Source organism: Corvus moneduloides, chromosome 1, assembly GCF_009650955.1.
Source record: "Corvus moneduloides isolate bCorMon1 chromosome 1, bCorMon1.pri, whole genome shotgun sequence".
NCBI classification, from domain to species: Eukaryota; Metazoa; Chordata; class Aves; order Passeriformes; family Corvidae; genus Corvus; species Corvus moneduloides.
In genome coordinates, this window is record NC_045476.1 from 108,852,478 (window position 1) to 108,872,048 (window position 19,571).

The 19,571-nt window shown below is 42.3% G+C and overlaps 2 protein-coding genes across 4 annotated transcripts in view; both read left to right on the forward strand.

The window, feature by feature from the left end:
- Window positions 1-13: 13 nt before the first annotated feature.
- On the forward strand, window positions 14-14,208 carry CEP76 (centrosomal protein 76). 3 transcript variants are annotated; one of them, XM_032121469.1, is made up of 13 exons: window positions 70-158; window positions 317-430; window positions 1,492-1,647; window positions 1,973-2,054; window positions 2,425-2,649; window positions 3,164-3,349; window positions 5,100-5,197; window positions 5,869-5,997; window positions 8,430-8,621; window positions 10,571-10,737; window positions 11,605-11,938; window positions 13,176-13,393; window positions 13,858-14,208. In XM_032121469.1, exons 3-13 carry the CDS (start codon window positions 1,492-1,494, stop codon window positions 13,994-13,996), a joined length of 1,926 nt encoding a protein of 641 aa, XP_031977360.1. In that variant the 5' UTR covers window positions 70-158; window positions 317-430; the 3' UTR covers window positions 13,997-14,208. The 3 variants fall into 3 exon arrangements, with proteins under 3 accessions (XP_031977351.1, XP_031977360.1, XP_031977368.1); XM_032121477.1 differs by having other exon boundaries at window positions 317-389; XM_032121460.1 differs by lacking the exon at window positions 317-430 and having other exon boundaries at window positions 14-158.
- Window positions 14,209-16,491: 2,283 nt separating this feature from the next.
- SPIRE1 (spire type actin nucleation factor 1) overlaps window positions 16,492-19,571 on the forward strand; it is a 128,161-nt gene continuing 125,081 nt past the window's right edge. The window contains 2 exon segments of the mRNA XM_032121519.1: window positions 16,492-16,735; window positions 16,737-17,113. Of these exon segments, the coding sequence (XP_031977410.1) occupies window positions 16,668-16,735; window positions 16,737-17,113 (445 nt within the window). The 5' untranslated portion in view covers window positions 16,492-16,667.

Consider the following 19,571-nt stretch of genomic DNA (forward strand, 5'->3'; position numbering starts at 1 on the left):
GGACGCCGTGCCCACGTGCTGCCGCCAGGGGGCGGTGGCGGCGCTGCCCGCGCTCGCTGGGCGGCAGTTGGGGCTTGTTCCCTGCCGGCTCCGCCATGTCGCTGCCGCCGGAGAAAGCCTCGGAGCTGAAGCAGATCATCCACCAGCAGCTGCTCAAGGTGGGACTGGCGCCGCGGCCCGGCGCCGGAGAGACTCCCCCTGGCCCTCGGGGGGCTGTGCCGGCTCCCGTGCCGGTGCCACCCCGCCGCGGGTGGCGGTGGCGGCAGCGCCCGCTGAGGCGCGCCCCGTTTTGTTTTCCCAACTTGGGTCGCTGCAGGTGGTTCCCAGGCGCCGTTCTGTCGTTTCCTTGTCGCTTTTTGAGCGAGGGTCTTGAACTGACGGGGAAATAGGTACGGAGGCTGTAACTCCGGTATCTCTTGTTAGTGCAGTGGTGAGTATTCCCACCTGTCACACAGGAGAACGGGGTTCTTGGAGCGAGTCCAGAGGAGGCCACCAAGATGATTAGAGGAAGGGAGCACCTCTGCTGCGAGGAAAGGCTGTCAGAACTGGGATTGTGCAGCCCATTGTTCACTGGAAAAGTGAAGGCTCAGTGGAGACTTCACAGCAGCCTTCCAGTACCTGAAGGGAGCCTGCAAGAAAGATGGAGAGAGACTTTTTACCAGAGCGTGTAGTGACAGGACAAGGGGGGATGGATCCAAACTGAAAGAAAGCAGGTTTAGATTAGATATTAGGAAGAATTTTTCACTGTGATGGGTGCTGAGGCACTGGAACAGGTTGCCCAGAGAAGTTGTGGATGCCCCATCCCTGGAATTGTTCAAGACCAGGCTGGGTGGGGCTCTGAGTAACCTGTCTGGTGGAAGGTGTCCCTGCCCGTGGCCGGGGGCTTGGAATGAGATGATATTTAAGGTATTTTCCAACCCAGGCCATTCTGTGATTCTATTTCAGGTCCCGGTGGCTGTGTCCTTAACATCCTTCCAGTGTGAGAGTCAGCTCTATAAATCCATTTGCTTTTACAGCTCAGATGATGGGCAGACATTCTCAGACTTCCCTTTGAACTTAAGAAAAGCTTGGAAGGAAGATCTGCTACTTTTGTACCTTACCTACAAGTATATAAAAGTGTATTTTTTCCCTTAAAAGATAAGAAACTATGTATTAAGGTTGAATTTTGAGGGAGACAAGAAATTGGAAGAGTAACCATTTTGTAACTGATGGATTTGCAAACCTTTTTGTAAGGAGGGAAGTTCAAGATGGGTTGCTGTTGAAGAGCAGTGAAAATGCTCAAGTTTAATGGGCTTGCAATTTTTTTTACTGGGAGAGCTGCTTTTGTAAGATAGTGGCTCATTTGATTACTTCTGAAAGGATCCATATTTTGGTGTAGTTATTTCTGTGTTCCTAGGAAAACACCCTTAACCTTACAGACTTACCTGTCAAGTCATACCTGCTGCCACACAGAGAGCTGGTGTTTGTAACATATAATGAATTTTCTTTCAGATGGATGTCCATGGGAGGATACGAGAAGTTCTTGCTGAGACTATACGAGAAGAGCTGGCACCTGAGCATCAGCAGTTGTCCACGGAAGATCTGATAAAAGCCCTAAGACAGCGAGGAATCATTGATGAGGTTATGAAAGAACTTAAATTTGTAACTGTAAGTAGCTTTTGAAGAGGGAAAGTGTTTTTGCTTTTTCCTCAAAACAGCACGTGGTGTTTTGACAAAGTGAAAATATGCTGCTTCTGGAGGTTTGTAAGGGCGTTACTGATCTGTGACATTAAAGGAGCAGAGAAGATTAATGCATGTGCTGAAATTGGTTTGGTGATAATACCACACTGAAAATATTTGTTCAGTTTTAGAAGGGAGCATACCTAAGGAATGGGATTCATATGAAATGGAGGATTCTTTTATTTTTGGAAGACTATGGTAAGAGCACTGTTGCATCCCTTGACTCCTTAAAAAGTCTTAATTGTAATTCCAGGATGTGAATGAAAAGGAGAGGACTTCGGCTCCAAAACCATCAACACATTTTGTTGACAGAGAACCACCAGTTCTGAAAAAAAGTATGTTTCTTTTTATTTAAATGTTTGAATCAGAGTTTTGAAACAAATTTGAAGTCTATGATTTTTGCATTCTGAATTAGTAATCCAGTATGAACTGGCATAAAGGTGGATGTTTCCTCTGCTTATCCACAGGGAGTAAACTCATGTAAGCAGCACCAATCAGTGTTGCATTAAACATGATTTATTATTATTATTTCATTTATTCTACGCTAAGATACCTTCCATATATTTAAAAATCACTTTCTCCTAAGCACTTGTTTCAGAGAAGTTTCTTTTTTTGCTAGTCTCCTGATAGTTAGCTGATATATAACAAATTAAGTTTTCTAAGATCTGTTTGTAGTCTCTTCATTTTTATTGCTACGCTTTGCAGCTAACATTGACCCAACACGGAGGTATCTTTACCTTCAGGTTTTGGGTGGAAAAGCTTTTCTGGAACATCTTCAGGAACCAGAGCCTCTGCCTGGGCAAATCTGTTCTACCTTCACTCTGTGTTTACATTTTCGAAACCAGCGTTTCCGTTCCAAACCTGTACCCTGTGCCTGTGAGCCAGATTTTCAGGATGGTTTTCTACTTGAAATACACAAGGACAGCCTAGGTAAGGAGTATTGTGGTTTTAAAGCTGATGCTGTTGGGACTTTTTCTGACCTAAGAATTATTGTGAAATATGTGTGATATTATTTAGTGGATTTCTTTCCTGTTTCTTGTGATGTTTTCCTAAGGAAACTGATTACTGTGTTGGATTATGCCACTTGTAGATCTTTCTCTGCTCTTGTTTCTTTTCCTTCTTTTTCACTCTAAAATAACTTGAAATTGACCAACTTTATCCATTCTTAAATGTTAATTCCATTTTAATTTTTTTGTGTATCTGAACTGGTTGCATTGCAGTACTCAACTACAAAAATCTTTTTATCTTCTCTGTAAATTAACTGTAATCTTTCTGTAGCTCTGTCCTAAACTGAGTTTAGGGACCATTACTTACGCTTCTACACTCAAGATTTTTCTTTATACACATTGCATACATTGCATTTTGTTGCATACTTTCTTTCAATTCTGAGGAGAACTTGGGATGATAATATTCTTGCTGTCTTATTTTGGTTTAATAATGGCAGGTGACGGAAGTAAGATGGTGGATGCAACCACTATGTTATCTATATGTGACCCAGTGCATATAGTTCTGATCAAAACAGACACATTTGGTGAGACCACACTGGTAGCATCCTATTTCTTGGAGTGGAGGTCTGTCTTGGCTGCAGAGAACGGCATAACAAACGTTGCTGTGGAACTCCTGGGTGTAGGTAAGGATAAACAATAAGTATGTGATAATGACTTAAAATATTTGGTACTGTGCTTTCTTACAAGCTTAAAGCAGTATTTTAGATCTAGTTCACTTTTTATTCAATTCAGAAGTAACTGTAAAGTGTCCTTAGAAAATGCCTTGAAAACCTAATGGTCAGATTTTTCTGTTACCAAGCTGCTAAAAATCAGTATTCCAGATCCCATGTAATAATGGTCCTCATGTCTGGGAATTCCCACTACTGATTATCTGCAAAATCTGGATAAGTTTTTAGAAACAAACCAACCAAACAAAAATCCAGTAGTTCGTCTCCAGGAGTATATCTGATCAGTGCACTGAGGAGTAAAATTCAGCTTGTGTGTCTTTCATAGCAAACTAACAACTGCTGGAGAAAGGGATCTCTGTTCTGCTCCCATTTATCCCAGTAGCTGGAAGCATGTTTTCTGAATTGCTTGGTTTAGGTGCTTAGCAGTTAGTACACATGTGTATTTTTGTATATCACTTGTCCCCAGTCCTCTTCTCAGGAGTTCCGACCTAAGTTTTTAGGATATTATGATTTAATGAGTAAAGACTAGATCTCTCATGACTTCCTACAAGACTTTTTACAAGAGCATGTAATGACAGGACAAGAGGGGATGGATTCAAACTGAATGAGAATAGATTTAGATTAGATATTAGGATGAAATTCTTTCCTGTGAGGGTGGTGAGGCACTGGAACAGGTTGCCCACAGGAGCTGTGGATGCCACATCCCAAGAAGCGTTCAAAGCCAGGTTGGATGGAACTCTCTGAGCAACGCGATTTAGTGGAAGGTGTCCCTGCTCATGGCAGGGGGATTGGAACTAGGCAATCTCTAAGATCCCATCCAACCCAGGCATTCTGATTTTAATTTTCTATAATGACTTGGAAATGCATAGCAAATGAGTTTAGTTCTTGGATGGGTGATGGAACAAGTTAAATTTAATTCTCATTAGCTTTTTTCCAAGTAATAAAGTATCAATCCAATGAATCCAGTGCTTTTTCTCCTCTTAAAAATCTTGTCATTGTACAAAATGCATCAAGAACACCAAAGGATGCTGCCATCTCAGATAAATAGATAAACTATTATGCACGGCTCCCATTGCTTGTATTACTTATGGTCCCATCTGTGATCTGTTTTGTAATTCTTATTGTTGTTGCCTAATGCTTAAAATTAGGCATTTTTAAGCATTAGGCAACAACGTTAAGTTGGGAGGGGGTTGTTGTTTGTTTGGTTGTTGTTTTGGGGAGTTTTTTAAAGTTGATTAATGTCTGTATGACAGCCAGGGTCCTTCATAATAAACTCTGTCTTGGGGAAGATGAACTTCACTTACTTCCAACTATTTAAATTTGAGTTACTTGTGTAATCAGTAGGAGTAGGCACATTTACAGTGTGTGATTCTCTGACTTGATTTTACATTTCTATTCTAGACATTTCTAGAATACCATTCATCTCACATGTCCCAGTACTGGCTACAAGTAGGGCCTTGGATAATTGTCTTGGATCTAGACACCTGTGCTCTTTTTTTGTCATATTATGCTTTCTTACAGCCTCATTTGAGTTTGAAATTTAAATAAAGATTCTTACTTTGCTGATGTTTAAAGAAGTTTTGTTACTTTTTGTGATTATATATAAGGCTAACATACATATTTTAATAATTTGCCCCTGCCTGGCTAAAATAATCCAAGCCAACTGAATATGAGAGAGCTGATGAAAATTTATTTTGTTTCAAAGGTACCGAGTCTAAGGTTTCTGTTGGTGTTTTAAACATCAGACTGGAAATGTATCCACAGCTTAATAAGACACTTTCTTCAGAAATAACTAGTACTCAAGTAAGTAATTTCTGGGAGGGCTAACTTATTCTTTTGTTGGCGGGGGAGGAAGCTTAGTATAGAATTGTACGTGTAGAAGTCTGTGGGGTTTTTGAATGTTTGATACTTCTTTTTTTATTATTATTATTAAATTTAAATGTAATTACCTTTTTAAAATGACTTTGTCTATACTGAACGTTACTCAAAATACTGCTTTCTTAGTTTTTTCTAATTACTTGTATCAGAACCCCTGAAGAAAAAAGAAAGATGCAATACACCTAATTTTCTTCAGGTAGTATATATGTTTCCTTGCTCTTCCCATGAGAAACAGTAATTTCAAGTCAGCTATTCTGCTTGGAAAGTCAGTAAATGTTGGCCTGAAGGTACATGCAGATTAAAATCTTCTGCACATTAAAATCTGAGCAATCCTTCTATGTAGAAATGCATTACTTAAAATAACAGTTCTTCGGTCAAGCCTAATATATGAACCTACAAACAAGAAATACAACTTGAGGTTTTTCTTAATTGGATTTCCATTTAAAAATATTAAGGATTTGCATGACACACTTAAAATATTAAGCTTTATTTTACATATGCCAGGATGTGGTGTTAATGTACTTACTGATTATGGGGTTTTTTCTCCTGTTTGGAATTAGTATGTGTAGAATTGGTTTTGTTTTTCTTACCTACAGTTCACTTTGGAACGTCAGAAAACAGCAGAAAAAGAACGTTTATTTCTTGTGTATGCCAAACAGTGGTGGAGAGAATATCTGCAGATCAGGCCTACCCACAACACAAGGCTGGTAAAGATCTTTGCACAGGTTTGTAAATTTTACAAATAGATCAATCCTTTCTTTATGTTATCTTTTTATTTTATTTTGAACTTCATGTTTATGCAGAGTCTGTACAGAGTTATGATGTGGTTATGTTCAGGTCAGAGATAAATGTGGTGTATCATGCAAAAGAATTAAATTTGTAAAGATTGAATTTCTGTTTGTCTATTGAAGCTTAATAGCATGATGCAGACAGGAGGGTTGCTCCAACTGCCTCTAGTGTATGAACTGAAAAAGTCTGTTTGGTCTTTTCCTTGAATACTCACAAGTGGCAGACTTAGGTGATCTGTACCAACTATTGCTAATAATTTTGTACCAGATAAAACAGTTACAAGAAATGGACTTCCTAGATCTGTTAGAACAGATCCACACAGTATTTAAACTCCGTGTGGTCTGCAATGCAATCTGGTTAATGTCACACAACAGCTACAGTCATAATTTCAGGAGTCTGATAAATTACTGTGTCAGTTGCTCCTCAGTAACTGTTCCTCAGTAAAAGGAATGGTATGATCCTTGCATTTTTCATGCTATGAATTTACCCTGTATAGTAGCAATTTTCCTACCACAGTCACTTCTTATCTCAAAGTAGTGTCCTGAAGCAATCTGTGCCTCCTCTTCGGTGAGGCAACAACTTCCCTTCTGGCTGTGCCCTGAGTGCGCAGGAGTGTTGTGAACTTCCAAATCCCAACCAACAGCTGAGTCCCCACCCAGTCACTCTCCCACTCCACCCCAGTGGGATGGGGGCAAGACTAAAAAGGGCAAAAGCAAGGAAAAGTTCATGGGTTGAGATAAAGATGGTTTAATAAATGGAGGAAAGAAAGAAAGGAAGAATGGGAAAACAGAGATGCAAAGACAGTCATGCACCACCTTCCAGAGCAGACAGATGCCCAGTTAGTCTCCAAGCAGGGGCAAGTTTAGAAAAACTCTGTTCCCCACTGGTTTTATTGCTGAGCATGACACTATATGGCGAGGAATATCCCTTTGGTCAAAGCAGGTCAGCTGTCCTGGCTGCGTCCCCTTCCAGCTTTTTGTCCACCCTGAACCTACAGCTGTGCGGTGGCAGAATGAGAAGCAGAGAAGGCCTTGATACTGTACATGCCCTGCTCAGCAGCAGCTAAAACACTGGTGTGTTCCCAGCACTGTTTTGGTCACAAATCTAAAACACAGCACCACGAGGGCTGCTGTGAACAAAACAAACTCCCTTCCAAACAGACCCAGTACAAAAGCTTAAGGGTTTCAGGGCAGGGTATAAAGAGAAACAAGTCTATAATTAAATAGAATAGGAACTAGGCTCCTGCTACCTCAGTACCTATAGAGAGCTTTTTATGAGTCTCCCATGGGCCATAGCAAATCTTAGTAAAACTTTCTGGGAACAGAAATGAGTTTATTCGATTAGTTTGATAATTTAGTTACCATCCGGTTTCCGATGAGTAATGCAGAAACAGGCATTATATATACGAGCCTATATTAAAAAATAAGTCCTGCCTGTAGGGTTTTTTTTATTGCTTTCGAGCTGTGAAATAGTTTTCAACAGGATTCCAGTCAGCTTCAAATAAATGCTGCTTTTTTTCCACCAGCTTGCTGGAAAAGCATGACAAGACCATAACAGGGACAATATGTAACTACAGTAAAAATAAGAGACCATAATTTCCTGAAGCTGCAGAGATTTAAAAGGCTTTGATCCCTTTTTAAAATATATGAACGCAAAAGTACCAATTTAGCCCGGTGAGGAACAGAAGAGCTCTGTGCTTCTTGAAATAGTTTTAATAGGTGATAATCATAGCATTTGCCTGCAGCATGTAATAAAACAGACCTTTTTTTTAGGTCATCTTATTTTTTCATTTTTCCAAGAACTTGGAAATTCTTAGTATTATTGCTTAAATTTAGATAGATCTGGTTACTTCATTTTGAGTAATTTTTGTTGCTTGCTGTTATGAAAAGAGGTAGAGTATTCAAATTCAGAAACAAATAGACGCCTTTTAAAACTCTAGAATCAGTCGCTATGTGTTTAATAGTTTGGGGGGGAGATTTTTTGGGTTTGTTGTGGAATTTGGTGTAAGATTTGTTCTGGCTTGTTTTTATGCTTGATGACAATGTGGAAATTGATAGTGGGTAGAACATGAACAGTTCCTCACCCATTTAAGAAAATTAATTTCAGCCTGTGCTGTTCCTGGTGTTCAAACATTTAGTCCAGAATGCCCTGTAAGTGACAGAGCCAGAATAAAATCTAACTGTGATGTCTCTAAATGAGTTGTCTTAATGGTCTTGTGTCCTAATTCTGGGGGTATTTTTATGTCTTACTGTTTTTGAGTGATACTTATTCCAGGGAGGATACATCCCATAGGAAAAAAGTCTAAGTTAATCTTAACATTTTTGCGACGCTTGTGTGGCTGGCAAATAACCACATTTGACATGTCCAGGATGAAAACGGCGTGAACCGCCCGGTGTGTTCCTACGTGAGACCTCTGCGGGCGGGGCGGCTGCTGGACACGCCGCGGCAGGCAGCGCGCTTCGTCAGCGTCCTGGGCCACGAGAGAGCCCCGGTCATCGGCGGGGGCAGCGGCAAACAGGAGCAGTGGTGCACCCTCCTCGCCTTCTTGTGCAGGAACAAGGTGCGTGACAGTGCCCCTTGTGTGGCACTGCTGAACAGGCGCCCTGTTCTAACCGAAATCAGGAATTTAAAGCAGGATGCGAATACATGGATTAAAGTCAGCTTTGGAAGATTCTGTTACAGTCATGTGTTTGAGGTGTTTTTAAAGAGAAACAGATGCTAAATAGTAGACAAGAAGGCTTTAGAGCAAACTTCCTTTACTGCTGTAGTTGGGGTCCATTCCTCAATGTATCTCTTTGACACTGAATTTGCTTTTCTTCCGTTGCATTTCTACGAACACATTATCATCCAATGAATCCCTGCTACTGTGCAGGACACTAATTTGGACTAATCCAGGAATAGTAGGAAAAGTCTCTTTTGTCTCTTGTCTCTTTTGTTGTTTTGGTGTTTTAGTTTGTTTGGGTTTTTTTTGTTTCTTTTTTTTTTTTTTAATAGATGGCCTAAAATATACTGACAATCTTTATGTTTCATTTTTGCAAGATAGGGATTTTCTTTTAAAGTTTCAGCCTAAATCTTGGTGGTCTGATATTTGTATCATATGACTATAATAAGGGAAATAAATTGTAACTCTTCTGGGTTATAGCTCTTCTGTTGTATGAGTAAAAGTAACAGTGATCACTTCTGATACCTCTTTGGAGTGGTCAATCCTTTTCATTGCCACGGAGATACTTCTGCCTTCAAAAATAATGTCACTGTTACGTTTGCATTTAAAAGATGTGTTCATGGCAGCAGGAGCTGTATTCCATATTTTAGACCTGCCTTCAAGACCACACAGAACAGGCATTGGCTGTTGTCTCTGAATATCTTATAATGCATAGGTGCCGTGTAAAGGCAGCTCTGGCTACCCACTGGCTTTCAGATGGACATGGCATAGGGACTTTGAGGACCACTGTGTTTGGAGGCACAGAGAAAGGTGTTCCTTCAAGGCAGAAGTGGGAAGCTGTATGGAAAAGAACTGAGTTTAGTCCCTGAGACACCAGCTGGATCGTTATTACTTTTCTTGTGGAAAGTGGTATGGCATTATTAAAATAACACACGTTCACTGCAGATCTGTTTGAACCTACTTTTCTGCGTGTTTCCCTTTGATGCTATGGTAGGGGAAGCTTGTGTTGTCTTGATACATCCAAGAACTCTGAATTTTACATTTTCAACATTCTGAATAGTTATTTGACTAAAGAGCCTTACTATTCTGCTTCTGAATGCTGTACTTTGTGTTATGAAGCCTTCATTGTGTGAGCGATTTTTGTTCTTACTTTACAGCTAACATTTGCAAAGAGCTCAAGAGACAAAGGATATTATACTTTGTGTTAGGAAATTGTTTTCTGTGAATTATCAGTGGTAATAATATGTTTATGAGATAAATGTTTTTCTGACTGAAGAAGAAAGCAGCTGTGCATGGTTCCCAGCTGGTTTACAGTTAGGTCTGTGGGGGACCTGGTTTTATCTTTGTCTAACTGTCTGAACTGAGACAGCACATTCGAGGAAGTGAAATACCAGTAGAATTAGATTTTATTAAATGATAAAATTTTCCTAACTGTGTGAAAATACTGTGTAATTTCTAGTCTTGCCTCAGGTATTCACCTTCTATATATTTTTACATTTAGTTGGAACACTGTTGTCACAGGTCAATAGATTCTGGTTTTGGGTTACTTGAAGGTATCTTTATAACCGTAAGAAATGTTTCCTGATAGTAATTGTACTTTATACTTGAACAAACAATATCAACAATCTGTCATTAGAACATGCATTTTTAACTGATTTATTCTATTACAGAAAACTAAAACTTGTCTAGTTTAAATGGTAAAATCCTGGCTTTTGGTACATGCTTTAGATAAATAGGAGAGTAACATGACTTGTTAAATGGTGGTTTGAGAAATAACACTATTTTCTTTCTTTAAGGTTTTATCCATGCCTAATACTCATAACAGCTTATTAATATTTGCTGTCTAGGGTGACTGTGAAGACCATGCTAACCTTCTGTGCAGCCTTCTTCTTGGGTTTGGATTGGAAGCTTTTGTGTGTGTTGGAACAAAAGCAAAAGGAGTCCCCCACACTTGGGTAATGACTTGTGGATCTGATGGAACAATTACTTTTTGGGAGAGCTTGACAGGACATAGGTGAGTAAAAAGAATATAAGAAAACAACAATGTATATTGAGGTTTGTGTAGGATATTTTTGCTGTTGTGGTTTTTTTTTAATCTTTACACCCTGTCATGTAATCCAGGTGATGTTTGTCTTTGAATCTTTTTTCTGTCTACTGCTTTTGCTTGGAAAATAACTGCTTCAGCGTGAGGGGAAGTGTCTCATCAGTTTGTAATATATCAGTGTCTTTAATACTGTATAGTGACTGTTTTGTGTCTTACGGCAGCTGATTGCCATCAATGCTATCATTGCCATCACTTGTAAAGGAGATGAAATCTGACACGATTATTTAGGAACTCATTTTTTTTTCTTGGTTTCATCAGTGGAATCAGTGTTGCATTACTTTTTTTTCCCCTGCAGAAATCTCTTTAAGTTCTCCGAGATTTTCTCTTGCTTGAGTCATTTAAGAAGGGCACATGTAATTGTTTGGTGTACTAAAGCTTCTGGAACATGTTCTTTCCAGTGTTCAAAACAAGCAATTCTGTTTTGCCACTATTTGTGTATCCTGTGATTAGCATTTGCAGGTGTATTTCTCCAAATGTGATGAATAACAGGGAAACTGTATGAGCATGTTCTTATAGTTGCAAAATTTAAGTGCTTGAATAATCAGCTAATTTTTCTAGATCTAAAGACTAAAAATTATGTTTTACTTGATTGTATATTATGCCTCCAAAGCATGTACAGTTATGTTTCTGTAAACGAATGCCATTTTGGGGGGAAAAATTGATGACAAACTTGGCTTGTATTTTTAAAGGTAAAATGGCTATATCTGTCCCATCTAAATATTTTTACCTTGCCTTGAAATAAGCTGTATTAGTAAGAAATTGAATCTTTTTGACTAGGTACATCCACAGACCTATCAACCCTGATGACCCTCCCCTAGTTGAACAACCCAAGCCACTGTATCCATATCGCACGATAGGTTGTATCTTCAACCATCAAAAGTTTTTTGGAAATTGTCAGCCCTCTGATGCTGTGGAGGTGTGTGTGTTTGACCTGCATAATGAATCTAAATGGAAACCCATGAGTGGAGAAGCAATAAAATCTGTATGTCCTCCGGGAGCAACGTCTTCAGTTCCCCCTTTTCCTCCTCTGTGTGCTTCTACAATAGATGCTGCTGTAACAAGCAATGAGATAGAAGTGCAGCTGAGGGTACTGGTCTCTGAACACAGAAAGGTGAGAAAGATTGGCAGTGATCTGTCTTAGTAATAGAGGTTCATATGTTAATTCTATGCTTGTTTTGGATAGCCATCTGTTAGTTCACACATTTGTATCTTCGCACTGTGTTTTCCATCAGCTTTTGCAGAAATGTGGTATGTGAAAAGTGAAATAACTGAAAGAAATGTTTGAGAAGACTGTAAGGAACTGGTTTAGACATCATACTTATTATTTGCAGTGGTGATCTGCAGCCTCACGTGTGGGCTCTTCCCCCCACCCTGCCTTTGCCCCTTGTTCTAGGTCTGTGATCTTCAGCTTACTAGCATCTGCAGACCACCCATGAGTGGTCTGTTAAAGCGCCAGGAACATCAAATCTGGCTATTAGTGGGCTTTGCCAATCCAGCACAAATGTTCCTGGTCCCTAGATAAAAGCAGGCTTTCAGCTTTTGTGATCTGACTCTGACTGCTTTACAAAATCAGAGATACTTTCAGAAGTTAATTTTGTTCTTTACCAGGATTTTTACAAGGCATAATGTGCCAGAAATGATACTTCCTGTGCTGGATATGAAAGCAATGATATTTTAAGACCCTGTTAGCTTATGTCTGTTTTTAATGAGGTTTTTTGATTGTTTCTGTTTTTATCTCTCCACACGATGCTCAACCTGTAGAGTGGCAAAGTAATTCTCGGAGTATGAGTCTCATGCAGTGTTGAATGCATACATGGTAGATTTTTCTACTTCTTTGTGTTTGGGATGGTAGGAGGAAAGCATATGTACGTGGTGGGAAGATGGATGATAGAAAGAAGGTGCCTTTGTGTTTTGGGGAGCTGTTGTGCATCATTTTTTCAGAAAGGGTTTTCCATGAGACATTTGAAAAAATGTCAGGTGAATCTTAGTTGATCCTTTCTATATTTTTGCTGTGTATTTGTGCATATCTTCTTATAGTTCATGCAGAGGTACTGTAGCTCAAACATCTGGTTTCAACACTGCTGGCCTTACGTTTAAGTCTAATAGTTTAACTTCATTCCTTGATAAACGTTTGATACTTGTGGTGTTGCTTGCCTCTGGTGGTGGTGTTTGCTTCTCCCAGTTGGTGTGAGTCAATACACAAATCTCACTCTGCTTCATGGGTTCGCTGCCATTAACTATCAATATAAAGATACTTGGATTTATTTGGATCTATGCAGTAGGCAAGTTTAGGCATATCCTGATGTACCTTCTGCACAGTTGTCATTGTTCTGTGGCTTGCCTCCCAGGATCTTGGCCTTTCTACTGTTTGGGATGATCAGCTCTCCTACCTGTTGTCACCAGCATTAGCAGCTTATGAGCTTGAACGCACAACAGGTGTCTCTGCAGGAAATGAAGAGTTTCAGGATGCCGTAAGGAGAGCGGTACCTGATGGTCACACCTTCAAAGGCTTTCCCATCCATTTTGTGCACAGAAATGCCAGGAGAGCATTTGCCACATGTCTTCGGTAAGTCTAAATGTAAAGATACAGGTATACGTTAAAAGTAAATGGTAATCCTTAACTACTAATTGCAACTCATCTTTTTAATAGTGAATTTTAAAGAAAATTAATTTCCTTAGGCTAGAACTGGAGGAAGAGTTGTGTGGTATATGTAATGGGTCATGGGGTACAGAGCTTTTAGGTTACATTGGTGATTCAGTGGTGATAGACTTATTGTGGATTAAATTGAAGAACGAAGAGTTAATTTAATTTCTCTGCACTTGGTAGAAGTGATCAGCGGTTGTGTCATTTTCCTCCAAGGCAACAGCCCTTGCACTATAGAAAAATATTATTATTTGTAATGACAGACACATGATGTTCATTGTTACTTAAATGCTAGTCACATGTGAAAAAAATTGCACTATGTACTTAAAAGTTTTAACAATATTTTAGGATTATCTGTTACTCCTCTGTTTCTTTTTGTTGTATAGGTCTCCTTTTTGTGAAGAAATAATCTGTTGTAGGGGGGACCAAGTGCGACTTGCAGTTCGTGTACGAGTGTTTACATATCCTGAATCTGCATGTGCTGTTTGGATCATGTTTGCTTGTAAATACCGCTCTGTCCTTTGAAAAAAAACCCAAATTATTCATACTTTTTTAGAGCTGCAAAGTAATGTATGTGGGTATAAAATGATTCAGTTAAAAACTAATATAGTATTTGATATAAATGCCACTGGTTTTGAACACCACAGTGTGTGTATTGAAGGGGATTGTGTACACAGTAATGATTGTATTTATAAAGAGAATCTATTCTTTGTAATAAAATGTACTTTTAATATTTATAGGAATGTGGGTCAAGTTACTAAAATGTGTGCAAAAAATACTGGCTTGATTTTTGCAGTTCTGAATTGGTGTAAGAGTTTGTTTGGAAGTAGGTCTGCTTTGCCTCTGCAGGGTAAGAGACTCTGTTCTACCTCTCCTTTCCCTATAGTGTGTACAGGGTGTACTTTGTGAGTGACTGAGATCCAGAAATGCTGATGTTTAAGCATGTGTCCTTTGCACAACAAAATTTATTTCTGCCTCTCATGGATCTAGCAGTAGCTTCTACATTCAGCTTCTGAGAACAGTTCAGTCAGATAAAGGTAATCTGGTTAATCTCTGAATTTAATAATATATGGATTTATTTTTTAAATATATATTAAGCCTTGGGTACCTGAAGATCTATGAATGTAATCATTTATGGATTTATTTTTTAACATATATATTAAGACTTGGATACCTGAAGATTTGAATAGCTATGATGAGTTAGATAAAGTAGTTTAACCTGATGCCTTTTTCCTCATGTTAGCTTAAGAAGGTTCTGAGGTAGAAGTTGTAGCCAGGCCATTTTGCTAGACAACCATTCATGATTTTGTCTAATTCTGATGATCAGATCTGTACTTAATTACCTGGCTCTGGTTTTGTCTGTCTTAAATCTGTAGGTGGTGATTTTGCTGAGTATCTTTAAGTCTTCATGCTTTACAAAAGGCAAACAGTTGGGCTTACTGAACTTCTCCATACCAAACCTCTCAGGTTTTTCCCCATATGGACTCCAGGCATCTCTTCTTGAGGTTGGTTTCTTCTGTAGAAGCCATTCTGTGTCAGTGATAGCCCATGACCACCTCCTTTGGCTCTACTTTTAAGAAAGAGGCAACTCTTTCTGCTGGTGCTGGAGCAAAAAAATTACCTTATCCTAGAGAAGCTTGCAACACATTCAGCTGGAGTGAATGTTGGCATTTTGCATGTACATTTAATCAGCAGTGTGGCAGTGTGACACCATTTTTGTCCTTTTTTTTTTTTTTTAGAAGTGTTAAATGCTTCCTACGGCAGCACTGAGGTTTTTTAAATTTAGGACTCTAATTAGTACATTATGTGCTTACTGGCCCTGCTGCTAACTTTACAAGTCTGGTTTTGTGTTATCTTTCTTTTGATACCTGAAAGATCAAAATGTATTCATTTAGCTATTACACAGCATACAGGATGCTGATGAAAGCTTCACAAGTACACTTTCTCCCCCAATTTAATTGTATCTAAATGTAGCTTGAAAGGCTGGATCATATTGCATGGTGAATATCGCCAAATTTAACAGCGTTATTTAAGTACCAGTTTCGTCTTATATGCGCCGCTGTATGTTACACAAGAGGAAAGAGGAAAACAGCAGCGGCGTTCAGTACAGCTGGAAGTGAAAGGGGAGAGGGGAGCTGGAAGTGGAATGGGAGAGGGGAGCCGGCGGGTTGGGGCCGGCGCCGGGGGCAGTACCGCTCCTGTACGGCAGGGGGCACTCCCAGCGCTGTCCCTCACACCTTCCCGGGTCCCCGTGGAGCCGGTGCGAACGGGAGATTTTTCGTTTCCTTTAACATGTGAGGGGTAGAACACTAAAGAGAGAAACGCCGCGTGTTCGGTGTGAGCTCCAGGTTGTGTAGTCTGATGTTTTTCTGCGAGAAAGTGCTCGTTTGCCTGGGGCGAAGCTGGCATGCAGGGCCGTGCCCTTCTGGTGCCCAGGTGTGTTCAGGGGCAGGGATGTCAAGTTCCCAGCTGCTTGGAAGACGATTCCCCTGTTGTTCCCTTTCCAGTTTGGGCTGGTTCAACTCTGCTAGCCTCTCTGTGTACCCTGGACGCTTCCAGCTTGCTGCTGCTGAGGATGGAACTTTCCCGGAGGAAGCGTTTGCTTTGTGAGGGCAGAGCCTGGAATTCAAAGCCACTCGCCCTCCTGCCGTGAAAGCGGGGACCTGCTAATATGTTTCACTATATCCGTGATGGTGCGGGTTGGTGTCAGTGTTTAACGCTTGGGGGTGCAGGGAATGTCATCCTGCGTCCCGCCGGGAGTTGTTTGTTTCTGGGGATGGTGGTTACCAACACCCGAGGGCTTTGGGATAAGTGCACCAAATCGCTGTCCGTGTCTCCGTCAGAGGTGGAAGCCGAGCGCCTCGGAAGGCGATCCAGGCGCAGGTTGCCGTGGCGGCCCTGGAGGGAATACCGCCGCGTCCCTACCCGCGCGCGCCATGGCGGCCGCGCCGGCAGGGGGCGCTGCGGCAGGGGCGGCGCCGCGCGGCGGGGGCGGGCGAGGACGAGGACGCCATTGCGTTGCTATGAGCTGTCGCTTCCCCTGAGGCGGCGGCAGCGGCAGCGGCAGCGGGCGGACCGGGCGCCGATCCTGTGCCTGCCTTCCTCCTGACTCCTGCCTGTTTCCTGGCTCCTGCTGCCTGCCGCGCGCGCCAGGCTGTCCGTCCGGCGGCCTGGTGGCACTAGCGGGGCGGAGAGGATGAGCACGGCGGGACCGGGCGGCAGCAGCAGCACAGGCAGCAGCAGCAGCAGCACCAGCGCAAGCAGCAGCATCAGCAGCCGCTGCCGCGGCCGCGGAGCCGGTCACTGAGCGAGGAGCACCGCGGCGGCCGCAGGGCATGGAGCCCCAGCCCGGCGCCTCCCGCCCGGCCGCCGAGGAGGAGGAGGACGGCGGCGGCGGGTCCGGCGGGCAGCCGGAGGCACTGTTGCTGGAGGAGATCCTCCGGCTCTACAACCAGCCCATCAACGAGGAGCAGGCGTGGGCCGTGTGTTACCAGTGCTGCGCCTCGCTGCGCGCCCGCGCTCGCCGCGGAGAGACCCCCGCCGCCAGGCTGGGGGCGGCGGCCGCGCAGCTCCGCGTCTGGCGGGACGGCGCCGTCACCCTGGAGCAGGACGAGCCCGACCGGCCGCCCCCGCCCGCCGCAGGTAAGGCCGGGGGGCCGCCGCCGGCGCCGACCCCGCGCGGTTCCTGGCGGCAGCAGCCGGGGGTCGGGCGCGGGCGGCCGCCCGTCTCCGTCAGCCTTTGTCCGGGAGGTGACGGTCCTTCCCGCCCGAGGGTCGCGGTGGGCGAGCGCTCGGCTCCTCAGTCGTGCCGGGGGCCGTGGGAGGTCTGCGTGTGTGTGCGTGTTGTGTGTGTGTCCCTGCAGCATCTCGGTGCCCTGCGTGGAAAGGTAGGGCCCGTCGCCTGGGATGCGATCGCCTGCGTGCGGGCACGGCCAGGCGAATGCGGGTTCAGTGTTTTATAATTGCGTCGTCTCTCCTGGTGCGTGATCAACCCCGAGTCATCCGCACACCGGGAGCGCCTGCTCTTGCGGGCTCCCCGCTCTTGGGGTTCCTCCGGCCGTGCCGTGCATCCCGCAGGGGCTCCCGGAACGGTTTGGCATCAAAAGGCACCTATTAGAAGTAGATCCATTTAGATGTGTGCTGACACTAAGTAAGCGAGAAAGCCGTGTACAGGGGCTTAGCACCTACCATCTGTTTCGTTAAAATACCCAGGAAAGCGTATTTTGCATTGGAAAGAACAACGAGGGCGCATGTCTGTTTCTCAGCCTTTCGAAGCTTCTGATTTTGAATGTGGAAAGCAGTATTTTTTTGTTGTAAGTAAAGCTCGATTTCTGAGACGCAATCAACGATGGGCAGCAGAGGGATGCGGTCGGTTATCACATACATGATGGTATTCCCCAGTATCAGCCTAGTCCACGTTCAACGTCACAGAATTTTCCGGGAAGACAGAGGCTTCGGCATTTTAAAGTTGTGTGAATCAGAAGGCAGTGGTAAATTCACAAAATGGGATTAATGGAGCCCTCAGCATTTAGAGCATGAATATTATGCCTGGTGTTACAGTTTAATTAAGCCTTTTGATACAGTGCCTGTCTGAAAAGTCTTTTGGCAGAGATTTGCACTAATCCAGTTTGGAGCTAGTGGTACATGCAAATATCAAAATATATTTAGTGGAAGAAGTGACCTAATTTAGTTCTGCAATTGTAATGAGTCTAATAACGACTTCCATTTAAATGTGATCTGGTGTGCTTTTAAAATCGTTTTAAAAAACAGGGCTTTGTAATGTTAATTAAATGCCAGATCAAGACCCAGAAATTCCAGGAAAATGCTCTCCTGACCAAGGTATCTGCATGTCACAAGCACATTGAAGAGTTCTGTATTTCATCTTGTGTGCTGCTTTTAGTTATAGTTTTTTGAGATGACATCAAGACTTTTTCTTTTCTCTTTCCTACTGTAGGAAATACGTTAGTTTACTATGTATTTCTTTCTTTTGCTGCTTTTTTTCCTTGCTATTGGTGGATTTACCCTATTTCCTCTTACAGTATATCTTTACTGGCTGTAGGAGAGTGTTGAATATACTTGGGTATAAAGTTCAGGCCCCTCACTGATATCCAGCACATTTAGTTTATGCTAAAGCTTTACTGTGAAAATGTTTTAGTCAACATGTGCTAACCTGTGTATGTGGATACCACATTTAAATTTTTGGATGGATGACTTTTTTTTTTTTTAATATTCCAGCCCTGTCTATTTTTCTTCTTTTTTTCACCTTATTAGTGTATGTATTATTCTGTATAGCACCACAAGTGTGTGCTTTTATCTTGGGAATCTTAAGAGAGTGTGTATATATATCTAAACAAAGGTAACCAGTCTGCTAAGACCTCCCAGGAAAGCAGGAGGCGGGAGCTATCCCAGGGAGAGTACCCCCTCCAGTGCATATAATAGAAAAGGGGAGGTGGCGATTTTTCTGCCAGCTGTCCATTCCTAAAACACGCCCGGTGAACCCGCTTTTCCATCAGCCGCAGGCTGGTAGGTGCCTGGATTTGAAAAGAGGCAAGATTTCTCCTGGGGTCCTCTCCCTGCTCCTGGCCTTTCTCATCTACCTAACTTTGAACAGACATCGGAAATAGAGGCCACTCAGCCTCCAAGCTTTCATGAGGGATTTTGTGTGTTCTTTGATTTGTGAAACCTGTAGCAGGTTTTCACTGGAAATTGTCCTATATGTGATACAGCGAATATTGGGAATTCACTATATGAATATTGAGGAGCTGACAGAAGGCTTGCTTCTCGTTGGTATCTTTTGAGCTGTTCCAGTTTTTTTCCTTATTGCTCATTCTCTTTGGGTGATGATTAATGAGCTTCCTCAGCCAGTTACAGCTTGAGCCTCTGGAATGGGTATTTGTTTGTAGGCTCCGGTATTCTCTTAGCACCAGTGAAAGCTTTGGAAGAACCAGTACCCTGGTGCTGTGGCCTGGGGAGCAGTACAACTTAACACAGGCCCTGAAGCTGTATGGTCACAGTAATTTTCCTTTCAAGATACAAATTAAAGCTGTCTTAAAAAGAAGTACTGATTATGTAGAAACTGCTGGTACTTTTCCAAAGCAGT

Coding starts and splice junctions, on each gene's coding strand:
- CEP76 (XM_032121460.1), top strand. CDS start 96: ATGTCGCTGCCGCCGGAGAAAGCCTCGGAGCTGAAGCAGATCATCCAC. Junction 3,350..5,099: donor TGTGGAACTCCTGGGTGTAG/GTAAGGATAAAC, acceptor TTTGTTTCAAAG/GTACCGAGTCTAAGGTTTCT. Junction 10,738..11,604: donor GAGAGCTTGACAGGACATAG/GTGAGTAAAAAG, acceptor CTTTTTGACTAG/GTACATCCACAGACCTATCA.